This window comes from Haliaeetus albicilla, chromosome W (assembly GCF_947461875.1).
Source record: "Haliaeetus albicilla chromosome W, bHalAlb1.1, whole genome shotgun sequence".
Classification (NCBI taxonomy): Eukaryota; Metazoa; Chordata; class Aves; order Accipitriformes; family Accipitridae; genus Haliaeetus; species Haliaeetus albicilla.
This window is the reverse complement of record NC_091515.1, coordinates 39,655,951-39,681,647: the sequence shown is the minus strand read 5'-3', so window position 1 is coordinate 39,681,647 and position 25,697 is coordinate 39,655,951. Positions and strand designations below refer to the sequence as shown.

Here is a 25,697-nt window from a genome sequence, read left to right as displayed (position 1 = left end):
TAGTGCTATATGCCATATCAAGGGTATTACTTTAAGAATTACCCAAATGACTGCAGGATGGACTTTGAAACTGAGCCAAGTACAACAGCGATAGAACTTGAACTGGCGCCCAACAATTTCCTCAAGATCAACATCTTCGACCTGCAGACCAAGGGCGTGGGTTGCACCAAATGTACTAGCCACAAGTTCCAGAGGCAGCATGCAACAACCCAACATCTCACACCATCTCTCTTATCCTGAAGAACTGTTACAACAGATGGAGCCTCAAAGTCATGGACTAAATTAAAATTGATGGACACATTAGAGGGATAGCCCATCGACTAAGGGAATACTATTTGTGTGTGTGTGTGGTAGGAGGGTGTCCATATACTTATATATAAGACAAGGAAAGTGGTAGTGGTTGATTGGAAAATGTAAGATCTGGGCATGATGTAGATGGTATAGAATAAGGGGTGGATAATGTCCTGGGTTCAGCTGGGATAGAGTTAATTTTTACAGGAACCTGGGAGGTGGGGGGCATAGCCGGGGCAGCTGACCTGAACTAGCCAAGGAGCTATTCCATACCATGTGACATCATGCTCAGTATATAAATGGGGAGCAGGTGGGGGGAGATCTCTCCACTTTCAGTGGGGGAAGCGGCAGAGTGTCGGGTTCCGGGTGGTGAGCAGTTGCACTGTGCATCACTCTTTTTGTATACTCTTTCATTAGTACCGTTGTTGTTGTTGTAACCTTTTTTTTGTGTTGTCCCAGTAAACTTGTCTTTATCTCAACCCTTGAGGTTCCAGGTTTTTTTTCTTTTCTCTCCTCTGTCTCCTCCCAATCCCACCGGAGGGGGGCGGGAGGAGTGATCGAGCAGCTGCGTGGTCCTGTTACCGGCTGGGCTGAAACCACGACAGAGGGCATCCCAGAAAGAGGGGGAGGGCAACCCAGAGAGAGAGAGAGAAAGGCAGGCAACCAAGAAAGAAAGATAGAGGTCAACCCAGACAGAGACAGGTCGACAGGAGGGAGAGGGTTACCCACAGAGGGGGTGGATGACCCATAGGGAGCGAGCAAGAGGGGAGGCAGCAACTCAAAGACAGAGAGCGTGCAATCCACAGCGAGAGAGAGAGAGATTACATGACCCAGAGAGAGAAAGCCTGACTCAGAGAGCGTGGCTCAGAGATAGAGATACTGAGCATAACCCACTGAGAGAGCAGGTGTGACTGGGGGAGGGGGGTGAACCCAGAGAACCTGAGAGAGGTTGGCCCAGAGAGAAAGAGAGGGCAACCCAAAGGGGGTGGCAGTGATGCAGAGAGGGCCACCCACAGATAGAGAGTGAGTGAGCACGCCCCAGAAAGAGGCAGAGAGCGCGCACGCGAGCAGGTGGCAGAGAGACGGGGGGGGGGTGAATGAGAGAGGGTGAGGGGGGGGGGCGGTGGGGGAGGAGGCGGTATGGGCCCAGAGAGAGAGAGAAAGACAGAGTGCGGGTGTGAGAGAAGGTGACCCATAGAAAGCACGTGGTACCCGGGGAGGGTGTCAATGGAGCGAGAGAAACACCCAAACTGTGTGCAAGAGACAGAGAAAGATAGATGAATCGAGAGTGAGAGAGAGGTTGGCCAAGAATACGATACAGACAGACAGACAGACTGATGGGGGGGGGGAGGTGAGTCAAAAAGGCAGTGGGGAACCAAAGGGGGAGAGAGGTGACGACCTAGAGAGAGAGAGAGTGGGTACGACAGAAGTCAACCCAGAGAGAGATACCGGGGGGGGGGCAACTAAGAGGGAAATACATATAAAGGTTGACCCAAGGAGAAAAGGGGGGGGGGGGAATGACACACACAACCCGGGGGGCGGGGGGGCATGGGAGGGGGTGTGAACCCAGAGAGAGGGAATGCATAACTGAAAGAGACAGAGTGCACGTAACCCAGTGAGAGGGAAGGATGGAGGGAGAGATGCAGAGAAACAGCTAGTTTGACCAAAGACAGAGAGAGAGTGACCAACGGGGGGACACACACACACACGACACACCCAGCGAGAGAGAAAGAGAGGGGCCAGTCTAAAGAAAGCGAGAGAAGTTGGCCTGGAGAATAAGAGCAAGAGGACAGCCCAGAGGAGGTGGCAGCAACCCATAGAGGGCGAGTCAGAGAGGGAATGAACAAGCACAACCCAGAAAAGGAAAGAGAGGCAGTCTGGAGGGGTGGGGGTGGGGGGAGAGAGCAAGAGTGCCAAAAATGAGGGGCGGGGGGGAGGAGAGAGAGGGAGAGACTGGCCAAGAATTACAGAGAAAGATAGGACGACCCAATGGGGGGGGAGAGATATACATATATACCCTGAGAGAGAGATGGGGAGCAACAAAGACATACAGATAAAAGTTGACCCCAGGAGAAAAATAGACAGGTCACGTGACCCAGAAAAAGAGAGAGAGTGTGACCCCAAGGGGGGGGGGAGAGGAGGGGGAAAGAGACCCAGAAAGAAAAAAACGGTGAGAGACCCAGAAAAAGGGGGGGGGGGGGGGGAGTGTGACCCAGAAAGAGAAAATGAGAGAGAGCGTGTTGCCCTGAGAAAGAGAATGACCAGGGGAGGGGAGGCGGGGGGAGACAGAGACACTGACCCATAGGGAGAGCGCATGACCCCGAGAGAAAGAGAGCACAACTCCATGAGGGAGAGGGAGGAAGGGAGAGAAAGAGCACACTTGAACCAGAGATACAAATAGAACGCTTAACCCAGAGAAAGAGAGCATAACCAGGAGGGCGGGGGGAGAGAGCATGTGTGGCCCAGAGACAGAGAGAGAGCGCGTACATGACCCAAAGAGCAAGAGATCGCACAAGTCCCAAAGAATGTGACCCAGAGAGCAAGAGTGTGTGCATGCAACCCAAAGCTTCTGACCCAGAGAGCAAAAGTGCACTCTTAGCTTCTCCTAGAAGCTATGCTAAGGCACATGGAGGACAGGGACGTGATTCGAGACAGCCAGCATGGCTTCACCAAGGGCAAGTCTTGCCTGACCAACCTAGTGGCCTTTTATGATGGAGTGACTACATCAGTGGAGAAGGGAAGAGATACGGACATCATCTAGCTGGACTTCTGTAAGGCCTTTCACACGGTTCCCCACAATATCCTTCTTTCTAAATTGGAGAGAGATGGATTTGATGGATGGACTGTTCAGTGGATGAGGAACTGGTTGGATGGTCGCATCCAGAGGGTAGTGGTCAACAGCTCAATTTCCAGATGGAGATCAGCGACAAGTGGTGTCCCTCAGGGGTCTGTATTGGGACCAGTACTGTTTAATATCTTCATCGATGACATAGTGGGATCGAGTGCACCTTCAGCAAGTTTGCAGACAACACCAAGCTTAGTGGTGTGGTTGACGCCTGAGGGACAGGATGCCATCCAGAGGGACCTTGACAGGCTTGAGAGGTGAGCCCATGTGAACCTCATGAAGTTCAACAAGGCCAAGTGCAAGGTCCTGCACCTGGGTCGGGGCAATTCCAAGCACAAATAAAGGCTGGGCGATGAGTGGATTGAGAGCAGCCCTGCGGAGAAGGACTTAGGGATACTGGTGGATGAAAAGCTGGACATGAGCCAGCAATGTGTGCTCACAGCCCAGAAAGCCAACCGTATCCTGGGCTGCATCAAGTGTGGCTAAGAGATCGAGGGACGTGATTCTCCCCCTCTAGTCCGCTCTGGTGAGACCCCACCTGGAATACTGCATCAATCTCTGGAGTCCTCAGTACAGGAAAGACATGGACCTGTTGGAGTGGGTCCAGAGGAGGGCCACAAAAATGATCAGAGGGCTGGAACACCTCTCCTATGAAGAAAGGCTGAGAGAGTTTGGGTTGTTCAGCCTGGAGAAGAGAAGGATCCGGGGAGACCTTGTTGTGGCCTTTCAATACTTAAAGGGGGCTTATAAGAAAGATGGGGACAAACTTTTTAGTAGGGCCTGTTGTGATAGGACGAGGGGTAATGGTTTTAAACTAAAAGAGGGTAGATTTAGATTGAACATAAGGAAGAAATTCTTTATGATGAGGGTGGTGAAACACTGGAACAGGTTGCCCAGAGAGGTGGTAGATGCCCCATCCCTGGAAACATTCAAGGTCAGGCTGGATGGGACTCTGAGCAACCTGATCTAGTTGAAGATGTCCCTGCTCATTGCAGGTGGGTTGGACTAGATGACCTTGAAAGGTCCCTTCCAACCAAAACCATTCTATGATTCTATGATTCTATGATAAAGAAAGATAGAGAAAGACAGAATGCATGCCCCAGAGAGTGAAAGAGGAGGTGTGCCCCAGAGTGTGACCCTGAGAAAAGCATGCATGACAGAATGAGTGAGTGTGCATATGATCCAGATAGATAGACCAAGCAGGCACCTGCCACCCAGAGAGAGTAAGCATGAGTGTGCACAATCCAGAGCAAGAGAAAGATTGAAGCCTAGACCGAGAACATGCACGAGCATATGTGTGTGACCGGGGGGAGAGAGAGAGAACACATGTGACCCAGAGTGAGAATGCACATGCACAGCCAAAAGCAAGTGCACATGCACATCCCAGAGAGAACTCACATGGCCCACAGAACAAGCACATAACCCAGAGAGATCACGCAAGAGTGCACACACAACCCCAGGAGACAAAAGTGCGTGCCCAAAGGGAGCAGGGCCAAAGGAGCGCACAATGCAGAGAGAGTGCACAACCAAGAGTGTACCAAGAGACAGAGAGCATACACCCCAGAGAGAGCATGTGCGACACAGATCGAGAGAGGATCGCACAAGGCAGAGAGTACAAGACCCAGAGAGAGTGTGTGAGAGCATGCAACCCACAGAGCAAATGTACAATCCAGAGAGAGCATGAATTACCAAGAGAGCACAACCCAGAGAGAGAATGCAAGACCCAGAGAGAGAGAGAGTGTGTGCAACCCAGGGGGTGCAAAATGCAGCGAGAGAGGAGCGTGCAATGCAGGGAGAGAGCACGCATGTGTGCACGCTCCAGGGAGAGAGAGCACATGCAACACGCGTGCCCCAGGGTGGGGGGAAGGGGGCAGGGAAGAGAGAGAGGGAGCAAGGATGCAACTCGCTGAGAGGGAGAGCGCATGCATGCAAGAGTGCACAACCCAAAGAAAGAACAAGAGTGTGTGTGACCCAGAGTGCGAAAGCATGAGAGCATGACCCAGAAAGCACGATGCAGTGTATACAACACAGAATGAGCCAGTGCACACGTCAGAGTCCCAGACTGAGAGCAACAGGAAGACCAACACAGACTGAGACACTGTGTTCTGAAGAGAGAAAGAGTGCATGACCATGCCAGAGACAGAGAGAGGAAGAAGATGTGACTGATAGAGAGCATGTGCCTGCAAGAAACAGAGTGCATGACCGAGAAAGAGAGCACAAGACTTTGACCAAGAGAGGAAGAGAAAGCTAGCAACAGCAAACATGACTGCTAGAGAGAGCAGGTGAGAGGGAGAAACCACAAGCAAGAGAAACCTAGCCCTACTTGGAGAGAGATGTAGAGCAGGTGACCAGGTGCAAGGGAGCACAGGAGGGAGCAACAGAGAGGGAGAATAAGCATGTCCCCTGAGCAAGTGAGACAGAGAGAGAGGAAGGGAGCATACACAGCCACACATGAGATACAGGGAGAATGTGACCCAGAGAGGGAGAGCAAACATGACTGTGTGCGAGGGAGAGCATGCAATGGTCTGCGAGAGGCACACGTCTGTGAGAGAGGGAGCCACAGACATAAAGAATTTGTGATCGAGTGAGGGAGAGTAAGAGGAAGCAAGCAAGAAGCAGCTCATGAGAGCGCAGCCACACACGAAGAGGGAGCGCAAGCACAATCACAAGAGTGAGCAAGCAAGAGAGAAGGATAACACATGGCAGACAGAGACCACACATGACCACATATGAGAGAGGAAGATCACAACCTAGGTAGAGAGGGAGAGCGAGTGTGACTGCATGTGAGGGAGAGGGAAAGCAAGAGAGCAAGTGCAACCATGCACACGGTTGATTGAGAGAGGACACACAAAAGTGAGAGGGAGCACATGACCACACGTGAGAGAGGAAGAGTGCACAACCGCACAAGAAGAGCTTGTGACCATGCAAGAGAGTGCGGAGAGCACGTGTGACCCACAAGGGAGAGAGAGAATGAGCATGCCTGTGTGTGAGGTTGAGCAAGAGGGAACACACAAGAGCAAGTGCGTGTGCCTAACAGCAAGAGAAGGATCGAGAGAGGACAAGGGAGAGCGCAAGCAAGGAACTGACTGACTTACCAGCATGAGCTTTGTGTATATGGGTTTTCAAGCGGCTATTGTAAGAGGACTTGAATGGACAGAGCTTGCAACGGAATGGTTTATGGTGTCCATGATGAGTCTGCATATGGCGATCCAGACTGATCAAAAGACAAACAAAAAAAAGGAAACAAAATAGTAAATCATTTTAGCTATTCCTTCAGATGCAAGCCAAAATCCTAGTAACAAAAATAAATTTTAAATAAGAGCAGGCCAGGCTCAGCTATCCTTCTCATGCTGGTTCTTTATATCCAACAGGTCTGCTTATAGTACAAGGCAGAATCTAATCTGAGGAAGAGAGAGATCTGTGACCAATTTTATCACACAGAATGCAAGCCACTTAAACTCAATCGGGAAAAATTACTATTAATTAAATTATACCTGATCCAGACTAACAAGAGAGTCACTTATAGGATAAAGGCTATTTGAGGAAAAACCAAAAACAAACAAGAAAAACCCCAAACAGAACAATAAAAATATTAGTAAAGGATTTTTCTGTGAAGTGTTTTTGTGAAAATATGCCCCCTTTTCTCCTCCTAAGGAAAGGAAAATATTTTTCTAGCTCTACTAAAGAAACCTTCCTTTGGTTACAACAGCAAAAGCAGATTACACAGCCTACTCTGGGGGGAAGATACCAGCAAGCTGTCTATAGTCAATGCTTTTTAGGAGTAAAAGGTGGCAGTTTCAGATGTAATGGACTGGGAGACCCTGCATGAAGCTCAACAGCAGGAGAAGGGGTAGAAAAGACCAGATGCTATTTTTCTGCAGGGGAAATCAGAGCAACAGAAAGCCTGACATTGAAGGGGGGAGAATTCATCACCCATCTCCATGGCTTCAGATCAGGATGGAGACATTTCCAATACAGCCTCTTCTTTGGGAACATTAAAGCTTTGTGATATAAGAGTAGTCTGAGCCTGTTTATGTGCAGCAGTGAAACAACAAGAAGGTATGGACAAGTTTGAAGATGGTTGATTTATTTATCATCCTACCAAACCACCATCCTAATAGTTCCATGCATACTTTAGCTTTATTTCCTATTAATTGATCTAAATTGCCCTGTTTTTTTCTACTGAATATCAAGATCTAGATCAAATGGCATCTACTCCAGCCCCTCACACTACAGAGGGTCTCACAGGATCTTTAGTCTCACACTGACAGAGCCTGAGCCAAGAAAAATCCCTGTTTACCAGTGCTAACACCAATGTCTGTGTATTCAAAATCTAATGATAGCAAAACCAAAAACCAGACCATATATCAAATTTCAGGGCTACTTCATAGAAACATAATATTATCATAAATCTAACAGGGAGTCTGTGGTAAGATAATTTTTTCCCCATTTCTCTGGAGTACCAATATGTCTCCTAAATAAGAGAGGCTGAACACTTGTGGTCAGTATTTCATTAAAAAAACCCACATTTTAAATAGATGATAGAAAATGAGCTGGTCTAAAACTAAAACAATTACCGAAGATGTATACAATGCATATCTCAAGCTCAGCACTGACTGGAACAACTACCGCTGGCACATTAGAAGCTTGTACTCAAAGAGCTCCTGAGGAAGGATGCAGCTTTCCATGTTACAAGCAAGTTACTGCATGGAGCTATAAGAGGAACTCCTCCTTACCCTCTCAGCTACCTTTACAAAATAGGTATGAGGCTCTGGGTATGTTAGATGAAGGACATGATGAGCTAGAAGAGGAGGAATCTGTGCAAGTACTCTCATTAAGGTCAGATCAACCAACCCCTGACATCAAGACCTGCATTAAGACCAGTGCCAAGAAGAAACAACAGCGAGTTATGGTCATCGGTGACTCTCTCCTGAGTGGAATGGAGGCACCCATTTGCAGACTGGATCATCATTTCAGGGAAGTTTGCTGCCTCCCTGGGGCCCGAATCAAGGATGGAACCAGATGACTGACAAGCTTAGTAAAGCCTTCAGACTATTACCTACTCCTGCTCTTTCACGTGGGTACTAATGACATCACAACAATAAGGCCAATGTAAATAAAAGAGATTTCAGGGCCCTGGGAAGAATGCTAAAAGATTCAAGAGCACAGGCAGCGTTTTTCCTCAATCCTCCCAGTAATGGAGAGGGTCAATGGAAGAAACAGGTGTGCCCAAGACATCAATACCTGGCTCCAGGACCAGTGCCTCCACCAGAACTTTGTTTTTTATAACCATGGAAGAATCTGCAAGAGACAAGGTATGCTGGGGCCTGACGGAATCCACCTGTCCTGATGGGGGAAACACTTCTTTGCTCATAAGCTGGCAGGACCAATTGAGAGGGCTTTTAACTAGAATTGATGGGGGAAGGGGATACCAACAGGATTACAGTAGGTAAGCCAAGGGTTGGCATGGCACTGCCTGAGGGTGGCAATGCTAGTGGGAACATTTACACTGCTCCTGGGAGCACGGAGGGCTCAGGAGCGTATCTGAAATGCGTGTACACCAACACACGCAGTATGAGAAACAAACAGGATGAACTGGAAGCGTTGGTCAGCTCCCAGAGCTATGATATCATCAGTATTAGTGAGACTTGGTGGAATGAGTCCCACGATTGGAGTGCTAGGATGGAGGGCTACAGGCTGTTCAGGAGGGATAGGCAGGGCAGGCGAGGTGGAGGTGTCGCACTATACGTAAGGGAGAGGTTTGATTTTACAGCCCTTATAGTTAGTGATGATGTGGTTGAGAGCTTCTGGGTGAGGATTAGGGGGATGGAAAACAAAGGAGATGTTGTAGTGGGTGTCTACTACCGATCACCAAGCCAGGATGTAAGCACTAATGAATTATTCTATAGGCAATTAGGAGAAATCTCTGGATCGGTAGCCTCCTTATGGGAGATTTCAACTTCCCAGGCATCAACTGGGAATACCATACTGCTGTGATGAGCAGGTCTGGGAAATTCCTGAAGTTTGTGGAAGATAACTTCTTGTCACAGGTACTCAGTGAGCCAACTAGGAAAGATGCCCTCTCAGACTTGCTATTTGTGAATAGAGAAGGATTTGTGGGAGATGTGATGGTAGGTGGCTGTCTTGGCCCGAGTGATCATGAAATGGTTGAGCTTAAAATTATCAGTGTAATGAGAAAAAAGGACAGCAGAGTTGCTACCCTGGACTTCCAGAGAGCAAACTTTAAGCTATTCAGGGAGCTAGTTAGCAGAGTACCCTGGGAATCTGCTTTTGAGGCCTTAAGGAGTCCATGAGTGCCAGTCAGTCTTTAAGAACCACCTTTAGAAGCACAGGAGCAGGCAATTCTACTGTGTCGTAAGTCAAGCAAGCGGGGCAGAAGACCAGCTTGGCTGAACAGGGAACTCCTCGTGGAGCTCAAGAGGAAAAAGAAATGGTATGATCTCTGGAAGCGAGGTCAGGCTTTGCAGGAAGATTACAGAGCCATGGTTCGTATATGTAGGGAGAAGACACAAAAGGCCAAAGCTCAACTAGTGTTGAAACTGGCCAGTGTTGTTTCAGATGACAAGAAGGGCTTTTTAAAGTATGTTAATGGCAAGAGGAGGTCTAAAGAAAACATTGGACTGATGCTTGTTGAAGATGGTCATCTGACTAATAGGGATGAAGAAAAAGCAGAGGCATTCAATGCATTTTTTGCCTCAGTCTTTAAGAATATTGATAGACCTTGGGCTGCCTGGTCCCCTGAGGCAGAGAACTATGAGTGTGGGAACAGTGACTTTCCATTTGTGGACGCTGAAATTGTAAGGGACCAGCTGTATCAGCTGAATGTTCACAAGTCCATGGGGCCTGATGGGATTCACCCCAGAGTACTGAAGGAGCTAGTGGATGTTATGGCAGGACCCCTCTCGATCATCTACCAAAGTTCTTGGGAGTCTGGGAAGGTCCCTGCTGACTGGAAGCTAGCCAATGTTATTCCAATTTACAAGAAGGGTGCGAGGGAAGACCCAGAGAACTACAGACCTGTTAGTCTAACCTCAGTTCCAGGAAAAATTATGGAGAAGGTTATACTGGGTACTATTGAAAGGCATTTAAAGAATGATGCAATCATCAGGTGCAGTCAACATGGGTTCACAACAGGAAAGTCCTGTTTAACTAATTTGATATCCTTCTATGATAAGGTCACCTGCCTAGTGGATGAAGGGAAGGTGGTGGATGTAGTCTTTCTTGATTTTAGTAAGGCTTTTGATACTGTTCCTCACAGCATCCTTCTGGACAGGTTGTCCGACTGTGGGATGAGCAGGTTCACGGTGTGGTGGGTGAAGAACTGGCTGAAGGGCAGGGCTCAAAGGGTTGTAGTGAATGGGGCTACATCTGGCTGGCAACCGGTCACCAGCGGTGTTCCTCAGGGTTCAATTCTAGGGCTAGTTCTGTTCAATATATTTATCAGTGATCTGGATGCAGGAGTTGAATGCACCATTAGCAAGTTTGCTGATGATCCTAAACTGGGAGGTGCTGTTGACTCTCTTGAGGGACAGGAGGCCTTGCAGAGGGATCTAGATAGATTGGAGCATTGAGCTATGATTAATGGGATGAAATTTAACAAGTCAAAATGCCAGATTCTGCACCTGGGACAGAGAAATGCCAGGCACAAGTATAAAATTGGGAGAGGAGTGACTGAAGAGCAGCCCTGAAGACAGGGATCTGGGGGTGCCGGTTGACAGCAGGCTCAATATGAGCCAGCAGTGTGCCCTGGCAGCCAAGAGGGCAAACCGCATCCTGGGGTGCATTACACACAGAATAACTAGCCAGTCAAAAGAGGTGATTATCCTGCTGTATTCAGCGTTGGTGTGGCCTCACCTTGAGTACTGTGTGCAGTTCTGGGCACCACAATTTAAGAAGGATGAGAAGGTCCCTGAATGCATCCAGAGGAGGGCAACAAAGCTGGTGAAAGGGCTGGAAGAAATGTCCTATAAGGAGCGGCTAAGGACTTTGGGCTTGTCTAGTTTGGAGAAAAGGAGGCTGAGGGGTGACCCCATTGCTCTCTACAGCTTCCTGAGGAGGGCAAGTGGAGAGGAAGGGGCTGATCTCTTCTCCCTGGTATCCTGTGATAGGACGTGTGGGAATGGTTCAAAGCTGCACCAAGGGAGGTTTAGACTGGACATTAGGAAGCATTTCTTTACCGAGAGGGTGGTCAAACACTGGAACAGGCTTTCCAGAGAGGTGGTCGATGCCCCAAGCCTGTCAGTGTTTAAGAGGCATTTGGACAATGCCCTTAACAACATGCTTTAACTTGGTCAGCCCTGAATTGGTCAGGCAGTTGGACTAGATCATCGTTGTAGGGCCCTTCCAACTGAAATAGTCTAGTCTAGTCTATTCTTTGTGGTGAGTTGACCTTGGCTGGCCGCCAGGTGCCCACACATCTGTTCTCTCACTCTCCCTTTCTCCAACTTCTAAGAAAAAAGGATTGGCTCCTGATTTGAATGTTTTATCATAGTCACTAAAGCTCAGTGTTCTGTATCCATGTGTGGCTAGTAGTTTAATCGCTGTCCTGGTTTCAGCTGGGATAGAGTTAACTGTCTTCCTAGTAGCTGGTACAGTGCTATGTTTTGAGTTCAGTATGTGAAGAATGTTGATAACACTGATGTTTTCAGTTGTTGCTCAGTAGTGTTTAGACTATAGTCAAGGATTTTTCAGCTTCTCATGCCCAGCCAGGGCAGCTGACCCAAACTGGCCAACAGTGTATTCCATACCATGGGACGTCCCATCTAGTTTAGGAACTGGAAAGTGGGGGGCGGGGATTCGCCGCTCGGGGACTGGCTGGGTGTCGGTCGGCGGGTGGTGAGCAATTGCCCTGCGCATCATTTGTACATTTCAATCCTTTTATTACTACTGTTGTCATTTTATTAGTGTTATCATTATCATTATTAGTTTCTTCTTTTCTGTTCTATTAAATCGTTCTTATCTCAATCCAGGAGTTTTACTTCTTCTCCTGATTTTCTCCCCCATCCCACTGGATGGGGGGGAAGTGAGTGAGCGGCTGCATGGTGCTTAGTTGCTGGCTGGGGTTAAACCACGACATCGCCTAAACCCAATGTAAGCTTACAGAGGAGCCTTGGTTCTGTAGGCCTTCCTTCGCTAGGTAGTGGCAACCTGGTGCGACAACACTCCATTTCATGTAATTGTTTCAAAACCGCAACACTTTGCTGCTCTTTCATGAATGTCACAGATCTACTTTTATTAAAACTTTGAAATTCTGTGCAAAGGATTAGCCTGGGAGGGACTGATGAAGTCACTTTAAAAGTATTTAATTTAAAATTTGAGAGGGATGGGGGAGGAAGACAGAGGGCAGTAGACTAAATTGGAGAGAAAGAGCAAAGACACTGAAAACCAAGGTAAAAGAGGTCAGCTGAAGAATGAAGTGAAATCAGGAAACACAACTTATTTTGCAAATGGATGACAGCTTTTACTTGGGTTGAAATGCTGGACTTTATAGTATGCAGTGAACATTTACCATTTAGCATCTGGAAGTTATTATTGTAGTACACTTACTATTTGAGCAGCCCTAATAGTGAGCTGCTGCTTTTAAAATTAACTAAAATGACATTACTATGGCTGCATGTGACATAAGTAGTTGTCAGTCCAATTAGGCCGTCAAGATAAAAATATTTTTATATGCTTAGCTGGTTTAATAGGTATGTGCTTTTCAAACAAAATAGGTAGGTTTCACAAAGTAAGCTCATGAATTTTCAAGCCTTGTCTGAAAAAAAATCTCTAGAAGATGGAGTTAGTTTGGATGCACGAGTGACTTCTGGGTTGGTTGCCCATATTTCAAATATATTGGGAGTGTCTGTGAATTGTCAAGGAGTAAGAAGAATATATGTGAAATGTTTTGTCATGGTTTTTGTCACAGTTTTTCTTTAAAATGTGATTTCAAATACATCAGTATAAAAACACTTCTACAGTGATATCCTTTGTCTGCTCAGAATATTGTTATGCAGTGTTACTTGAGAATATAGATTCATGGCAACTAACACAGTGACATTTGAACTATTGTTGGCGGTCCTCTGGAAGCATGGGCTACTTCTAAATTGTCTGTGATAGGCAATTAAGTAAAGCAAAATGTTCCCATGTGTAGGCTTAAACTTCCTATGCAGGCTCCACAAATTAGGGAGGAGGAAGAGTTGAAAACCACCAATCTAAAATAAACTGAATAATTTGCCTTTTGTCAGTGTTTAAGAGGCATTTGGACAATGCCCTTAATAATATGCTTTAAGTTTTGGTCAGCCCTGAATTGGTCAGGCAGTTGGACTAGATCATCATTGTAGGTCCCTTCCAACTGAACTATTCTATTCTATTCTATGTCTGAGGCTTCTCACTGAGGATGGGGCAGAGGAAAACTGTCTCCTTGCCTACAGGAGGTATGCGCTGGTTGAGAAGCTGTGTTACCAGGTTAAAGGAGCTGCAGGAGGTCAGACAACTGCACAGCATCAGAGATAATGAGAAAAAGATTAACCGGATCTTCTCAGTGATCCTGCAGAGACAAGAGCCCAAACTCCCAATTGTACTGAAGGAGGGGCAGCCTTTGTGTTTATCAGGTTGGGAAATGGAGACTACCAAGATGGCAAAAGCTGGAAGCTTGTGATATCTGGCACTGGGAGGACGGCTCCTGCTTCACCAGCAGATCTGCAACTACAGAATAGGTTCTATAGTTCTGCATCTGGTTTCAGATGAGGGGCTGGGAGCTCTGTCCAATGAAGCATGAGAGCTGGCTGCACCTTACCCATTCAACAGCACCAGGGGGAAGTGGTGAGTGATAGTAGTGGGAGACTCCCTTCTGCAGGGGAGATGCTGACCTGACCTGCTGTACAGGGAGGTTTGCTGCTTGCCAGGAGCTCAGCTCCAGGATGTTAATGAGAGACTGCCAAGGCCTGCCCAGTCCTTGGACTATTATCCCCTGCTGCTCATCCATATAGGAACCATGCTGTGATACTGACAGAAATGCTGCTTTTCTAACACAAGGGTTTATAAATATTTCTTATATCATGCTTTCTTTCCCACATACTTTTAATTACAGAACAGTAACAACTTCACCCAATTTAAGGATGTCACTGACAGTGCTATCAATGCCTATGTTAAACAAGAACCTGGATCTTTTTTCTTTGTGGGGGAAGGGGGATGGAGACGTGATGGGGGGATGGGACAGTTCTCCCCCCAGAAGCTACAGAAAACGTGTACATGTGTTTGTCAGTCTAGGATGCCAGTAAAAAAAAAAATTCCTATAAACGTCATGTCTTTGTGGCAAGCCATGAATAAATATGATTAAAAGAATTCTAAAGCTTCCTAGCTGTAGGCAAAGAAATAAGTCATGAGGAACTTGATTATTTATTATGACCATGCATTTTTCATGGGTCACATCAGATAAGGGGTGATTTCCTCAACCCATTTCAAGTATACCACACTGATGTGAAGACTATGTTCATAGAATGGAATTGCATAACTCAAATAAGAAAAAAAAATTAACTTTAAGATTGGTTTGTGATAACTGTTCAACACTAGAAATGAAATCTCTCTCAATCAAATAAGAGTCACAGTACTGTTTAAAAAAAAGGTAGTTACATGGAAGGCTAGTGAAAAATACTTTTTCCTCTTTATGGCATTTTAATTTCATGCATTTGACAGGACTGCATAAGTGGTGGGCATCTTTTGCTTGGTGTGCATTTCCCCTACACACAACAAAAAGAGAACTTGCATTCAAGAAGATATAAAAATGGGACTTTTTATAGTCACAGGCAATGGCAAAAAGTTTGGGGGCATAGAAAATACCTAAATCCTGAGAAAGAGAAAAATGTGGCTTGAAATCAAATTGAGTGTGCTCTCCTTTAATGTCAACCAACATAAAAAACAGTCGTGCTAGTCTGTGCTTCTGTCGAAAACAAACCATAACTTACTTGTGCCTGAAAGCAGAGACAAAGGAGCAATACTGGCAGCTGTACTTGTCTTCCCGGGTAAACATGGCCAGAGCCAAGTGACTCCTCTCATGAGATCGCAGACCCTGCATAGACATCAAAACCCGGTCACACTGGCTGCAGTGGTAGCCCCCAGGCCTGGTTTCATCTTCCAAGGATGCTCCAGATTCAGCTTCTGTAAATTCCACAGTGCCAGGGTCATTGGCTCCCTCAAAACCCTCCAAAGTTGTGCTTGAAGAATCTTCAGCTTCCTGCTAAAAAACACATACCCCCCCCAAAGCCATCAATTCTCTCTCCCTTCTGCCCCTTAGTCTCTCCTACGTATTCATTTTAATATCTAGGTTTCCCACTGCATTTACTTTCTAAAGGTATCCCTACCATAGTACACTAATGACTTTCTGTATAGAGAGCCTAGTCTAATTATATATATATACACACACGTATATACATTAAAAAAACAAACAACCCATCTCTTGGTCCCTTTCCTAAGTGTTAATTAGCATAGCACGCATTTTGCAGCAACATTAAAACTGAAAAGTATATTTATATTATTTTTTTTGAGTCTTGGATTTTAGGTTTTGTTCCCTGCTGTTTAGTAACTACTTGCTCAAAAGATGGTATTGACCCCACATAAACTTTACTTGAGAAGCAGGGAAAGAGCAGGAATCATTCGCTAGAAGGGAAGCATCCCATTCTGTCAGTAGTATTGGATAAGCTAAAGGAAAGTCGGTGGAAGGACAATGAAAGCTTTTAGGTAGAACCGTTTAGACTCTGAAGGACTCAGCTACTTTACACAGCACACAATTGATGTCATGAAATAGGCACGCTTTAGGTCACATTCTGAGGACTGCAGAATGAGATTTTGCTGAATATTCACTGCAGCAAGAAAAGGAGAAGAACTGCATAACCAGTTCCTGCAACCTTACCGCACCTGAACTCCCCCTGCTGCTATCCTGTAAAGCTGGCTGTGGAGCACTGCCTGTCCTCAGAGACATTCTAGGTGGTCTCCACTTGCATAGGGAGGAAACAGCAGCACATTTACAATTAACCACTTGAATTGGACCCCGGCTCAGCTGGCTATTTGAATATGTGTTTGCAGCATTATAATTTCACTTTTGCATATGGGTTGGAGAAAAAAAAATAATAAAAGAAATCCACACTTAAATGGTCTAAGAAAGCAGAAAAGTAGCCCAGAACAGCTGAGGGAGAAGCTACTGCTCATACATCAAGCCTTTCAGTCATCCATTACATCAATTCTTTCATGGCAAATAAGAAATGAGAATGAAATAGGTTTTGTGCCTCAGATGAAGAGCAGAAGAAAGTCAAAACATCATAAAGTAAACAAAATGTGCTGCAGAAACCTGAAGAATTAGATTAGAATGTCATGCTTAAGTGTTCAGAATATCCAATCCAAAACCCATTTGACTCCATGGGAGCCCTCTATGGGCTTTCAGTTAGGCCTTAATATCAAACAAAAAATGCTGTCAGTTCACAGAATGCTCACCTTTACTGTAGCTGACACAGAAGAAACATTCCCATACTGGACATGCTTACGAAGATGATTACAGATGGCTCGAAGTGTTGGATGAACTTCCACACAAAATTTACATTTGTAGCCAACTACTTTCCTCTCCTTAAGTTTTGAAGCATCTTCCAAGTGTCCAAAAGCCTATTGAAGCACATGAGTATTAATCAGTTATACTAATGTAATACTGAAACATGCTTCTGATATCTCACTTTTAGGAATATACCCAGACCAGATTTTGCACCTTAAGGGAAATTGCACTTAGTGTACACATGTGTATTGGGTCTGGCTGAGATGGAGTTAATTCTCCCCATAGCAGCCCTCATAGTGCTGTGCTTTGTATTGGTAGCTAGAAAGGTGTTGATAACACACCAGTGTTTTGGCTACTGCTGAGCAGTGCTCCCACAGCATCAAGGCTGTCTCTCCAACATTCCTCTCCTCACCCCCAAAGGCCAGTAGGCTGGGGGTGGGTAAGATCTTGGGAGGGGACATAGCCAGGACAGCTGACTCAAATTGATCAAAGGGATATTCCATACCATATTATGTCTGCTCAGAAATAAAAGCTAAGAGAAAGGGGGGGGGGGAATTTATTATTACGATGTTTGTCTTCCAGAGCAACTGCTACACGTACTGAAGCCCTACTTCCTGGGAAGTGGCTGGATATCTCCTGCCGATGGGAAGTAGCAAATAAATCTTTTGTTTTCCTTTGCTTCTGCACGCGGCCTTTGCTTTTGCTTTATTAAACTGCCTTTATCTTGACCCATGAGTTTTTTCCATCTTATTTTCTTCCCCCCCTGTCCTTCTGAGAGGGAGTGATCTATCCTGGGAATGATAGAGTGGCTTGGTGGGCATCTGGTGTCCAGCTAAGGTCAACCCACTACAACATGCTATTGTGCAAAACTTCAACCTCAATTTGCGCTGACTTCTATTAAAGCCCTCAAAATAGGTGGACAGGACATGCAAAGGAAAAACCTTGAGTTTCTGCATAATAGTAGTCCCCTATAAGAGTGTTCATTTTTAACTTACAAGACTAAGCCATGCTTTTTCACGGTTCCCCCCTGCCCTATTGTATGCTTTTCTACAGCAAGTAGAGTTACTCCAGATGGGGAGAAGAGTACAGAAAAGAGTAGCAGAATTTGGTCTCTGTTCACAGGAACACTTGCCCAAAGCTTGAATTTATTGGATAGATGCACATAAACAGGTTCTTTAGCAGAAAATGTACTGAAATAGATTTAGCTTGAGAAGGAAATTGGTGTGTTATTTCAAGGTACATTGATGAGCAGTAGAATGGGACATTTGCTAAAGAATCTGAGAAAGCAAACAGCAGCCTTGCAATAGAAGAATAAATAACCGTCAGATACAGATAGCCATCCATAAGGGTAGGAGGAAGGAAGACAGGGAAAATCCTGAAGGAAACAGTTGGAAGGAGCAGAGCTTCCCATGGAGCCTAGGAATAGGTGGAGAATGAAGGAAATTAAAGCAGAATATGTAACTGATTTATAGAGCCCATTGACATGCTGAGTCACTCATTAACCTGCATTCATTAGGCTGTCAAAGAGACCGTGCAAGTGGGTATTAGTAATAAGGAGCCTCTTGGGGTATAGAAGAACAGCTTTTGGTTTGTTTTTCTCCCTGGGGAGAAGAAGCAGAGAAGGAGACCAGACACACAGATTCTTACCCTCTCTTGTTTGAAATCTGTAAAAGCACCATCTGCATATTTCTGCTTGCTCAAAAGCTGTTTCCTCCTCTCCTGACGTTTGGCACGCTTCTGGAATTCCTCATTGTGACTATTCAAGTGTAAGGTCAGCTCTGCTATGCTATGCAATTTAGTATCACAGTGCTTGCACTGGTAGACAGCATTATGAGAGCGGGTGCCACTTCCCAGTATGGTAAAGTCTCTCTTCAAATCCTTGCTGTGGTGATCAGTGTAATGCATGCACAGCAGCTCTGCTGTGCTGAAGGATAGCTTGAAACATTTTATGCATCTGAAGGGAAGCCACTCAGTTTCCTGAGCCTTGTTCTCCACCTCAGGCTTTTCAAAGTCATTCCTTTCCTCAGTTGGAGTTGACTTTTCATGTTCATCAGCATACACGGCAGTGAAGTAACCCCCCAGCTTGCTCGCATGCTGCTTCTTAGGGAAAACACCAGGGTGACGCTTCATGTAGTGGGACACAATACCTTTTTTGCTAAAAGACTGAAAGGAACAAAGCGAGCATTTCTTCTTTTCCACAGCCCTCCTCAGCTCCTCACTTAACTGAGGAGTGTCATCTTTGGGAGGAGATGGAATGATCACTTTATTGGGTTTGTCGCTTACTGTCCTGGAGGCTGCTAAACAATGAGTGTAGTAAGCATCAATGTCATGCCTTTTCTGGTAGTGTGCTGCAAGCCCTTTGCGGATAGGGTTGGTGTAGGAACACAAAGCACACTTGAAGAGGTTGTTCTTGCCTTCTGGTTGTGCCCGAACGTTATTATGTTTGATGCGGTAGTGCCTGGCTATCCCCTTCCGCGTAGAACAGAAATATTTGCAGAGCTGACACCGGAACACTGTATGAGACACTAAGTGAGAACTGGAGAAACGAGGTGCTGAGACAGAGACTTCTCCAACACCATCAGTGGCAATTTCTGGGGAGGCCTTGATTTCAGTTACCATGTCTGGCTCCACTGAGGCAGACACCTTTGGCGGTGACTGAGCAAAAACATCAAATTCAGGCTGATTATGGTATTTCTCATAGTGAATTTTGAGCTTCTCCAGTGTGCCATGGGTGTAAGAGCATAGTTTGCACCGGTATGCACCATAGCCTTGCTTGAAAATCCTACTCGTCTCTTCTATGTCATTTTGGGCAATGTCATTCGACTGTTCCACATCATGCACAAAGTCTTCAGCAGTGACCTTTACTGATGGGTGCCGTTTCTGGTAATGTGTGAGGACACCATGAATGCGTGTGTTAATGTATGGGCAATGTCTGCACTTGTACACAGCCCCTGAATTAATGTCTATGTCCTGTGCAAAGTCAGCAGCTTTCACTTTCATGCCGGGATGCTTTTTGCCGTAATGTGTCAGGAGGCCATGCAAGTTATTGTACTCAGACTGGCAAACTGTACACTGATATGGAGTGGAGGAGATGGCAGGGTTTGCAGAAGCCAGCTGAATAGTTTTTTCCTGGGAAAGGCTGGGGTCCTCCACATCCTGGTCCATCTGTGATGTTACCTGGTTTTCAGAATTAATCCTGGCCCTAACTTCATCAAGCTGTGTGACAATTTTCTCAGCAGCATCTTTCTCCTTAATAATATCTAACAATACAGATTCATCCCCATTCATAGCCCAAGGGTGAAAAGCCTGGTAGTGATTAGTAATATCCCAAATGGAAGATGCTTCAAAAATGCAGTCTCTGCATTTATAGGTCTTTGCCTCTGTTGGCATCACTAGGGTAGGAGGGGAAGGATCCGGACCTGCCCAGAGTTTAGTTGCCATATATGTATAGTCAACATAATGTTCAGGATGTCTCCTTTGGTAATGCACAAGCAAACCACTTGGTTCTGTATGTGAATAAATGCACCATTCACAGTGATAACCAGCTTCTATCAAGCCATCCAAAAATGCCCATCTCATAATGGACATGACCGTGGCTTTCAGATTCGGGTGGTCTTTCTTAATATGCTTCCTCAACGCATAGAAGTAAGGTGATGTGTAGCTACACTGCCTGCATTTGAGGGCTCTCAGCTTTGTTTTGTCCTGTTCAGTGCTGGAGGTGTGAGCAGGCAGGCTGCCAGATGATTTCTTCTGGTTATGATCACAAAGGCTTCTAATGGTGGCTGTATGCTGCCTAATCACATCTGCATTGGCTTTGAAATCACGATGCTTCTTTTGATAATGAATGAGCACACCTTTCACAGTCCGGTTTCCATAATCACAGTGCTGGCAGAAGAACATTTCATTCTCAAGGGGATTCACAGAGCTCTCAGAACTGCCCCGGCTCAACTGCTGCACTGACACTGGCAGTTTCTGAATCCCAGGTGGCAGCTCACCAGCCTTCATCATTGCCGCAGTAGGGGGTGCCTGCCTGATGTACTTGGCAGTGACCTTTATTTCCGGATGCCTTTTCTGGTAGTGGACAAGCACTCCCACAACTGAACGGTTGCTGTATGAACAATGTTTGCAATAGTAGAGTTCAGGAGCAAGGTCTGGGGGCAGTGGTGGGAGAGGTGGAGGTTGAGAAGCCAAGTTGGACAGTTTTGAGGAGACAGACACCCCCATCTCAAAAGACATTTGAGCCAGGGCAGAGCCCCTGTCAACAAAAGCTATATGCATGGTCTTCTGAATTCTGAAATATGATGCTTTTTCTTCAGGGTGTTTTTTCTGGTAATGCACCAGAACTGAATGCATGTTAGGGCTTGCAAATGAGCACACATCACAGTCATAAACAACCACAGAATTGACCGAAGGTGCCTTCTGATTTTCACATTCAGGACTAAAACTCTTTGCAGCACTTTTGTTAAAACTTGCTGGCACAGTAGTTCCATGAGCCACGGAGGTGGAGGTTGCCATAGTTTTTGGAGCAGAATTCAAGATCTCTCTCAGTGTCTGAGACTCTGTGTTTAGCCCCTCTTGCTGCTCAACAACATAGCTTGAAAATATCATTGCATTGTTAATTTTCACTGTTGGATGCATTCTTTGGTAATGCGGCATCAGGCTTCTAACATTTGGGCTAGTGTAAGAACAGAAGCGACAGCGGTAGATCAGATCAGAGTGATCAGAGTTCAATACATTCATAGCTTCAGGGTGATGCTCTCCATAGTGTTGCTGCAGGTCTTCAAAATTCGTATAGTCAATATAACACTCAAGGCATCTGTATACTGCACTGTGATCATTGGGATCCAAGATATACCTAAAGCTGAATTTTATGTAGGGGTGCATCCGTTGGTAGTGGGTGCTAACACTCCTGGCAGATTTGTTGCTAAAATCACAGTGTTTACAATAGTAAAGCCTGCCAGAGTCGTTAATCTCCACATTTTCATTGTTCTGACCAGGGCCATACATATTTGGCTGGCTTCCCAGACCAGAGGCGTTAGGGCTCTGTTGATCTTTCACGTTAATGGAAGAAAAATAATCTTCCTCATCTTCAGATAAAGTGAGCTCAATCTCTGCTCCATTGGTGGAATTATAATCATGATGCATGTTTCTGAAGTTTGCATCCTTCTGGGAAACATTAGTCTCTCTCCCCCACATTTGCTGGGGTGCATAAGAACTAGAAACCTCCACCATTGGTTCTGTTTGTTCTTCTCTGTCTAATTCCACTTCTATCTCCACCTCGTCTTCCTCCTCTTCCTCATCATCCTCTACATTAATCACAGCATTTTCTTGCTGTTTGTTTTGGTTTATTTTGCTCTGCAGGTTGCTTGCTATTTCATCAATTCTAGTTCTTTTCTTCACTGGTGAGAGATCCAAAGGGCAGTCATTTGACACCTTCCGAGCAACCTTAGCAACAAAGTTATTTTTAGATGAGAGACCAAGAATTGAGGTCTGGCTTTTCTTCACTGTGCTGACAGAGGTGAGAGCATCTGCCTCACTCTCTTGTGGCATGTTGGATGGCAGTCCATCATATTTTGGTAAGTTGTCACAAAATGAGTGCTTGTGCTGCTGATGAACTCTGAGGCCTTTCAAAGTAGTGGTAGAATAGTTACACATTGTGCACTTATAAGGATGCTGCGAATGGGGTTGAGGCAATTGCTGCTGTTGCTGCTGCACTGTTTCCGTCATCCCAGCTGACTTCCTTCCATTTGCATTTCCACTTTCATAAGAAACCATGTTGTCATTCAAAGAGGAGACAATGTTTTCACTCTGAGAATTCACGGTGTCCCAATCTGATGTTGTACCTGCATGACATTGCCTATGAGCTCCAAGCTTTAATGAACTCTTACAGGTGAAAGGGCATTCATCACATTTGTATACAGTTGTCTTCCCAGACAGGTGGATATTCTCAATGTGACGGGAGATGCTTCGGCGGTGCATTGTGAGGAAAGGGCAAAAAGGACATTGGAACCTGTTCATGTATCTTCTAAAGGGAATTCCTTTCGTTTCCAAAAGCTTGTTGCCATCAGATCGCATCAGTTGCTCTGCAGATATTCCTGAAGACTGGTGGTCCAAAGAGTTCAAGCCATTCTCGCTGTCCACTTCATTTAGCTCTTCGTCTGAGCTGGAGTCATTTAGCATACTGTTTGTTTCCAAGTCAGCAGAAGAATTTGTCGTGTCAGCAACTCCATAGTGGGATCTGTCAGACAAATTAACTATGCCCGAGTTGTGATGTAATTTAGACTTCATTTGAGGATAAGACACAGAAGAAAACTTAGAGGATATAGAAGAGTTGGGCCTGATAAGGGAATTGCCCGTAGAGCTTCTGAAGTTTGAGACATCAGCATTCAACATATCATGTCCTGTCACATTCATAGAGATATAATTAGAGTTTGGGGAGGCATTCTGGGCACTCTTACTCTGCACATCAGGTGCACTGGTTCTGTCTTGTTCCTGCCTCAAACTTGACAGTATTTTTACCATGCTGCGGTGCTTCTTCATCATATGGTCACACCAGCGTTCCCTCCGAGGTGTCTGGTAACTGCACCATTCACAGCAAAAGTTCCCTCTGGACTTTGTTAGAGGTTTGACCATGGACTCCAAAATGCTCCGTTCTACCACCTCTGCAGGCAATTCCTTGCAGGGTTCCTGCACTGGTACAGAGGCAGATGTCAATTCAGATACAGCAGAGGTAGCAGTAGGAGTTAAAGACTCCTTCAGATTGTTTTTGTGATACATTTTCTGGTGCTTAATAATCCTTGCGCGCCTTGGTGATTTGTAGGTGCAGAACTGGCAAGAGAAAACTTTGCCAAACCCCTCGTGCATCGTGATGTTGTAATTTAAGGATCCAGCAGTGTGTGACCCTACTGAGCTCCCCCCAACTTGTGCTCCATGAACCTTGCGAGTGTGCTCTATGAGGAGGTTTTTAGATCGGAAGTAACGCACACAGAATTTGCACTGGAAAAACTTGTTGGTTGGTTTAGGATTTGGAGCCATATGTTGACCATAAAAACTTTGGCTCTGGCTATAATAACTTCCAGTCCCCATCTGAGTTGTTGTAGTTTGCCCTAAAATAAGAATTAAAAATTAAATATGTAAATAAGTAAAATTAGACAGTTTCCCCCCCATGTACTCTGTATGCATATGAATACACACACACACCTTGAACACATTAATCACACCAGGATTCCCTCACTTATTTATGATTAGACCTGTGCACACGAGAATGGTCAGAAAACTAACAGATGGTACATAATTTGGGATAGACTATTATCAAAATAAGCTTCTTGAAATAAAAAGGTACACTGATAAAGTTCAAAACTCTTCTAGAGCTCACGGTGGTGTAAAGCAAGGAAAAGAAGCAATATGAAGAAGCATGTGAAAAACAGAAAGATGACAAATCCACACATTTGCATTTACAAAAAAAATATGGCTGTAACTAAACATCATCCACTTCACTACCATAGTGATAAAGATAAGAGTTTTTAAAAACCACACTGAAACGTACCAATTAAAATGCACTAAAATAAGTCACATGTATGATAGGGGCTTAGGGTTGAGGTTTACCTGCTATTTCATCTGCAATTGTAAATTCATCCTTTACAGAAGAAAATTCAATCTCAGTCTGGTTGCTAGCATTCATGGAGCCAGACCTTGGCTGGCTAGGATTTTCCTCAGAGACATCTGTTGGCTGCAGAAAAGCAGTATGAACATCCTGAATGTGAGCTTTTAGGTCTTCATAGGATGGAGCTCGGAAATCACAGCCATCACACTGCAGCACCTCCATGGTTCAGAAATGATCTTTTGCATTAGAAAATTCTGCAAGAAAATCAAGGAAAGGAGAAGGAAAGAGGCAGGGGTTTGTTTTGTTTTGTTTTTCCCTGTTTGGTTGGTTTGGGGAGTTTTTTTGTTTTGTTTTTACAGAAATGTCATTCAGTGAATTCTGAAAAAATATTAACACCAAGCTTCCTATCACATGACTTAATGATTTCCAGAAATTCCATAATTACTGCAGCCTAAAATTCAACATTTAAGAGGCATCAAGGCAATTTTGATTCAAAGAAAGCCCTATCTAGGTGTCCTGGTTTCAGCTGGGATAGAGTTAATTGTCTTCCTAGTAGCTGGTACAGTGCTATGTTTTTGAGCTAGGGATGAGAAGAATGTTGATAACACACTGATGTTTTCAGCTGTTGCTAAGTAATGTTTAGACTCAAGTCAAGGATTGTTCAGCTTCTCATGCCCAGCCAGCAAGAAGGCTGGAGGGGCACAAGAAGTTGGGAGGGGACACAGCCAGGGCAGCTGACCCAAAGTGGCCAACGGGGTATTCCATACCATGTGACATCACATCTAGTATATAAACTGGGGGGGGGAGTTAGCCTGGGGGGCAGATCGATACTTGGGAACTAACTGGGCATCAGTCAGCGAGTGGTGAGCAATTGCATTCTGCATCACTTGTTTTGTATATTCCAATTATTTATTTTAATATTATCATTATTAGTTTCTTCCTTTCTGTCCTATTAAACGATTCTTATCTCAACCCACGAGTTTTACCTTTTTTTTTTTCCGATTCTCTCCCCCATCCCACTGGGTGGGGGGGAAGTGAGTGAGCGGCTGCATGGTGCTTAGTTGCTGGCTGGGGTTAAACCACAACACTAAGGCCCACCCAATCGGTGATGGTGGTATTGCCTTTGGGATAACATATTTAAGAAGGGGAACCTACAGTGGGGGAGGAGATTGGAATGTGAGAGGAACACCTATGCAGATACCAAGGTCAGTGAAGAAGGAGGGGGAGGAGGTGGGCCTGAGGAGGTGATGCCCCTGCAGCCCGTGGTGAGGCAGCAGGCTGTCCTCCTGCAGCCCATGGAGGTGAGCAGGGGAGCAGATGCCCACCTGCAACCCATGGAGGACCCCACACCAGAGCAGTTGGATGCCCCTGAAGATGGCCGTGACTCCATGGGAAACCCCACTCTGGAGCAGTCTGTG

The 25,697-nt window shown here is 45.5% G+C and overlaps 1 protein-coding gene across 7 annotated transcripts in view; it reads right to left on the bottom strand.

The window, feature by feature from the left end:
* Positions 1–25,697, bottom strand: part of LOC138683372 (zinc finger protein 462-like) — a 121,377-nt gene that overhangs the window by 45,284 nt on the left and 50,396 nt on the right. For 4 of the 7 annotated variants that reach the window (XM_069775076.1, XM_069775078.1, XM_069775072.1 and 1 more), the window contains exons 2-6: positions 24,282–24,533; positions 18,324–23,782; positions 16,625–16,789; positions 15,103–15,374; positions 6,232–6,350 (exon numbers count right to left, since the gene is read on the bottom strand). In XM_069775076.1, coding sequence (XP_069631177.1) covers positions 6,232–6,350; positions 15,103–15,374; positions 16,625–16,789; positions 18,324–23,782; positions 24,282–24,501 — 6,235 coding nt within the window. In that variant the 5' untranslated portion in view covers positions 24,502–24,533. Of the gene's footprint in view, positions 1–6,231; positions 6,351–15,102; positions 15,375–16,624; positions 16,790–18,323; positions 23,783–24,281; positions 24,534–25,697 lie in introns of those variants that run through there. The other 3 variants (XM_069775074.1, XM_069775077.1, XR_011322942.1) reach the window with 3 other exon arrangements.